At 41.1% G+C, this 5,238-nt stretch overlaps 1 protein-coding gene across 1 annotated transcript in view; it reads left to right on the forward strand.

The window, feature by feature from the left end:
- The window catches only part of LOC110596726 (MAP7 domain-containing protein 3-like), a 43,635-nt gene that overhangs the window by 37,112 nt on the left and 1,285 nt on the right, over positions 1–5,238 (forward strand). Inside the window, 2 exon segments of the mRNA XM_021718659.1 lie at positions 675–758; positions 761–779. Of these exon segments, the coding sequence (XP_021574334.1) occupies positions 675–758; positions 761–779 (103 nt within the window).

Genomic DNA, 5,238 nt, shown 5'->3' on the forward strand with positions numbered 1-5,238 from the left:
ATTTTTTGATTTATTGTAGAGATGATGTCTCACCAAGTTGCCCAGGCGGGTCTCAAACCCGCGGGCTTAGGCAATCCACTCACCTCAGCCTCCCAAAGTGCGGGATTCCAGGCTGAGCCACCGAGCCCGGCTAATTTTTATTTTATTTATTTATTTTAGAGACGGGGTCTTGCTCTGTCATGGAGACTGGAGTATGGTAGCATGAACATAGTCCGCTGCAGCCTCGAGCTCCTGGGCTCAAGTGATTCTTCTCAGGCTTCAGCCTCTGAGTAGCTACATGTGCCACTGCACCCCACTGTTTTTTTTGTTTGTTTGTTTTTGTGGAGACAGGAAGTTCACCTTGTTGCCTAGCCTGGTCTCAAACTCCTGGGCTCCAGTGATTTTCCTGCACTGGCCTCTCAAAGAGCTGGGATTACAGGCGTGAACCACCATACCCATGGCTGTTTACTATTGATTCACTGTAAATTTTCCTATATTTAGACATAATTCTACACAATTTCAATAAACAAGTTAAATTTATATAATTTGGAAGGAATGACTGACAACGAACATCATGTACCTGATTAATGTACATCTGTACTTCATAGAAGTATATCGTGTAAATTCATTGTGTTTTATCTAATGATGCTTTCTCCTTGAAATATGATTATAGTAAATGTTACATCTTTTCTCAGCCAATAAGCGATCCATATCTACTGAAAAACTTGAACAGGGAACTTCTCCTTTCAACAAACAAATGTCTATGTCATCTACAGGTCTTCAAAATTCTGTTGCCAGAAGTAAGTAGTTATTTAATGGATTCTACTGAATTTCAATGTAATAAGATCAATTCTTCATACATATATTTATAGTACCACTTATTTATTTATTTATTTATTTATTTATTTTTGAATTGGAATCTCACTCAGTCACCCAGACTGGAGTGCAGTGGCCGCTTCCGTCCACTGCAGCCTTGCCTACTGGGCTCCAGCGATCCTTCCGCCTCAGCCTTCCGAGTAGCCAGAATTACAAGCACGCGCTACCACGCCCAGCTGATTCTTTGATTTAATGTAGAGATGAGGTCTCACTGCCCAGGCGGGTCTCGAACCCGCGGGCTCAGGCAATCCACTCACCTCAGCCTCCCAAAGGCCCAGGATTACAGGCTGAGCCACCGAGCCCGGCTAGTACCACTTATTTAGATTATAGAACATTTAGGTTTATTTCAGAAGAATACTATGTTATTTAATTTAATTTTATTTATATATTTTTTTGAGTTGGAGTCTCACTCTGTCACCCAGACTGCAGTGCAGTGGCTGCTCCCGGCCACCGCAGCCTCGACCTGCTGGGCTCCAGCGATCCTTCCGCCTCAGCCTTCCAAGTAGCTTGAACTACAGGCGTGTGCTACCACACCTGGTTAATTTTTGGTTTATTGTAGAAATGAGGTCTCTCCAAGTTGCCCAAGCGGGTCTTGAACCCACGGGTCAGGCAATCCACTCACCTCAGCCTCCTAAAGGCGCGGGATTGCAGGCTGAGCCACCAAGCCTGGTCTTATTTGATTTGATTTGATTTTTTTGAGTTGGGGTCTCACTCTGTCGCCCAGACTGGAGTGCAGTGGCTGCTCCTGGCCACCACAGCCTCGACCTGCTGGGCTCCAGTGATCCTTCCTCCTCAGCCTTCCAAGTAGCTGGAACTACAAGCGCGCACTTCCACGCCCGGCTAATTTTTGATTTATTGTAGAGATGGGATCTCATCATGTTGCCCAGGCGGATCTGGAACCCGCAGGCTCAGGCAGTTCCCTCACCTTGGCCTCCCAAAGCACGGGATTACAGGCTTAGCCACCGAGCCGGGCCTACTATGTTATTTTATAGTGGAGAGAGAGAGAGAGATTCATTACTATTTTGTAATTTCATCTGTATAAATATTCATTTTATGATTTTTGTATTAATCATATAAGATGAGATTGTTGGACTCAGGTAGCTCAAACTGAAATATTTCGGCCAGAAGACGTTACCATTAAGAGGCATAAATACTTCTTTTTGAATTCATATTCTAGCTAACCTATGAATGAAATCGTGTCTTCTAGGGACTGGTTAGAGTAGTAATTCAATTCCATTAGTTATCATGAGTATTACCTCATTTAAGAAAAATAATGGCACATATATAGCAGTGGACAGGTTGATCTGCTTTACATTTATCTTGTTTGTTATTCACAATTATCTTGTAAAATTGACAGGCAAATATAATTGTCTTCCTTATTTTATACTTGAGACTCCAAGAAATTCAGTGATTTCTAATCTAACATCATTTTTATGGTTTATATTTTGGTCATTTGATAAATGGATCATGATATTTAAATTGTACCTTTATAAGTCCTTGTTTTCCCCCAAGGCAAATAAAGTGATAACAATGTTTAATGATAGATATTGCAACTCTTTGTAGTGGCAATGCAATGTTGTTTTAAATACAATGACGTTATCTACTATGGATAATTCAAATACCTTTTTGTTCCCGTTGTTTGCCCTTTTTTTGTTTTGTTTTTTGTGTTGGAGTCCCACTCCTTTGCCCAGACTGGAGGGCAGTGGCACGCTCCCGGCCGCCGCAGCCTGGAGCTGCTGTGCTCCAGCGATCCTTCTGCCTCAGCCCTCCAAGTAGCGGGAACTACAGGCACACGCTACTAAGCCTGGCTAATTTTTTTGATTTATTGTAGAGATGAGGTCTCACCAAGTTGCCCAGGCAATTCTTCAAACCCGTGGGCTCAGGAAATTCACTCACCTCAGCCTCCCAAAGCGCAGGATTCCAGGCTGAGCCACCGATCCCTGCTTGTTTGACCTTTTAATTAGTGTTCCTTATTAACAACAAAAAAAAATCTATACTTGAGTATGTGTCAGTGACCATGTCCAGCTTGTAGCACATGATGCTTCTCACTGATAATTGAAATGGATTAGGCAACCATACTCATCAATCAAAAAAAAAAATCCCTTTTCTTTCTTGAGGAAAAAATAGGAGTGCTCATGTCAGGAAAAAGACAAGACAAACAGATTCCACATCATTCCCTCAAACTTAGCCATTAAAAAAGACAAAGAAATACTGCTCTTGTGTCATAAGAATTTAAAAGGTCATAATTATAGCTTGAATTTTGAAATGTTTGTTTTGCATTATTAGGTGCCTTGACATTTTTTGAGCAATGCTGATTACTATAAAATTCCAATACAGCAAGTTTCTAGATATCATTTAAAGTATAATTAATTGTAGCAGTGGTTAACCTCGTGGAAGAGTTTTGCATTTTTGTCTGAAAAAATGTTATAGTTTTGATATGTTGAAGAGGATTCCTAGGGAAAAAAGGTCTTTGTTCAAGCTACATTATATTATTTGTACTTTTAGGACTCTGACAATTTCAATGATGAGCTTGAAAGGTCTTATTTTGTTGTCAGTCTGAGTGCATCACATTTTCTTTTGTAATGGTCTAAGAAAAGTTGATCCACTTACCACCTCCACTCTCAATATGCTTTCCCAAAGCACCTTAAGCTTGAGTTTATTCATAGATTAGTATTTGGAAGATATTCTTTAGCACTTTTCGTGTCATATGGTAACGTTGATTTTTTATTATTCACAGACTAAATCCTTTAGAAAAATGAGATAACATTAATTGCAATGCCATGTTAATGTATATTCATTTTAATATACCTTAGTTGTTCCACAAGCATTGACTGTGTTTTGTGGTTTTTTTTTTTTTTTTTTGAGTTGGAGTCTCACTCTGTCACCCAGACTGGAGTGCAGTGGCCGCTCCCAGCCACTGCAGCCTTGACCTGCTGGGCTCCGGCGATCCTTCCGCCTCTGCCTTCCAAGTAGCTGGAACTACTGGCGTGCGCTACCACACCAAGCTAATTTTTGATTTTATTGTAGAGATGAGGTCTCACCAAGTTGCCCAGGTGGGTCTAGAACCCGCGGGCTCAGGCAGTCCACTCACCTCGGCCTCCCAAAGTGCTGGGATTACAGGCTGAGCCACCGAGCCCGGCTGACTGTGTTTTACTATGTAATTGCTTTGAGGAATTAGCAAAGATTTATTATATATTTAATATAATGAGTAAATACCAGTATGCTTTCATTAATATGTCTACTTGGCATATTAATGAGATATGAAGAAAAGAGACAAGTGATGACTTTTGAGGTAATAAGTCACTAAATTGCACTGGGAAGGAGCAATTCCAAATAACTTTTTAAAAAATTTCTTTGCTACTTTTTAATACAAGAAGGTATGTGTGGAAGATACTTTGTGAAATAACTTGCTTAAAGGTACAGTAAGTATGTTGTACACTGTGAAGTGATGAGTACTGTAAGTAATGATTCCTGGGAAAATAAAATGCGTATTGGCGCTGTCTTATTGTTGTAAAATCCCTTTAAGTTTTTTTTTTTTTTTCTTTTTTTTGAGTTGGACTCTCATTGAGTCCCCCAGACTGGAGTGCAGTGGCCTCTCCTGGCCACCGTAGCCTCGACCTGCTGGGCTCCGGTGATCCTTCCGCCTCAGCCTTCCAAGTAGCTGGAACTACAGGCACGCGCTGCCACACCCGGCTAATTTTTTGATTTATTGTAGAAATGAGGTCTCACCAAGTTGCCCAGGCGGGTCTTGAACTCATGGGCTTGTTTAATCCAAAGAGATCAACATGTCAAGCTTCACAGTGTATCCTGTAAGATTTTAAATAACTCTGTTTTAAATCATGGTTGATTGGAATAGTCTGTTTCTTCTACTCATTGCTGACTCATAATAATGATTGTTCATACCATTTTGTCATTTCTTGCAGTATGCTAATGAAGGATACTGACTTAATTACATGATTGAATTGACTACACCTCTGTAGTTCATGCAGCTCAATCATATTAATTCAATGAATCTTCAAATGACACTATATTGTCAATATGTACTTTAATTTAAAAGTTCCCAAAGGAGAAATTATTATTACTATCATTATCTTTTTTTGAGTAGGAGTCTCACTCTGTCACCCAGGCTGGAGGGCAGTAGCACACTCCCAGCCACCGCCGCCTTGACCTGCTGGACTCCAGCGATCCTTCCACCTCAGCCTTCCAGAGAAAGTATTATTATTTTTTGAGTTGGAGTCTCACTCTGTCGCCCAGACTGGAGTGCAGTGGCCGCTCCCGGCCACCACAGCCTTGACCTGCTAGGCTCCGGTGATCCTTCTGCCTCAGCCTTCCGAGTATCCAGAATTACAGGCATATGCTACCATGCCCGGCTGATTTTTAGAT

The sequence above is a fragment of the Carlito syrichta genome, unplaced genomic scaffold (genome assembly GCF_000164805.1).
Source record: "Carlito syrichta isolate Samal-C Ts95f unplaced genomic scaffold, Tarsius_syrichta-2.0.1 Scaffold313184, whole genome shotgun sequence".
NCBI classification, from domain to species: domain Eukaryota; kingdom Metazoa; phylum Chordata; class Mammalia; order Primates; family Tarsiidae; genus Carlito; species Carlito syrichta.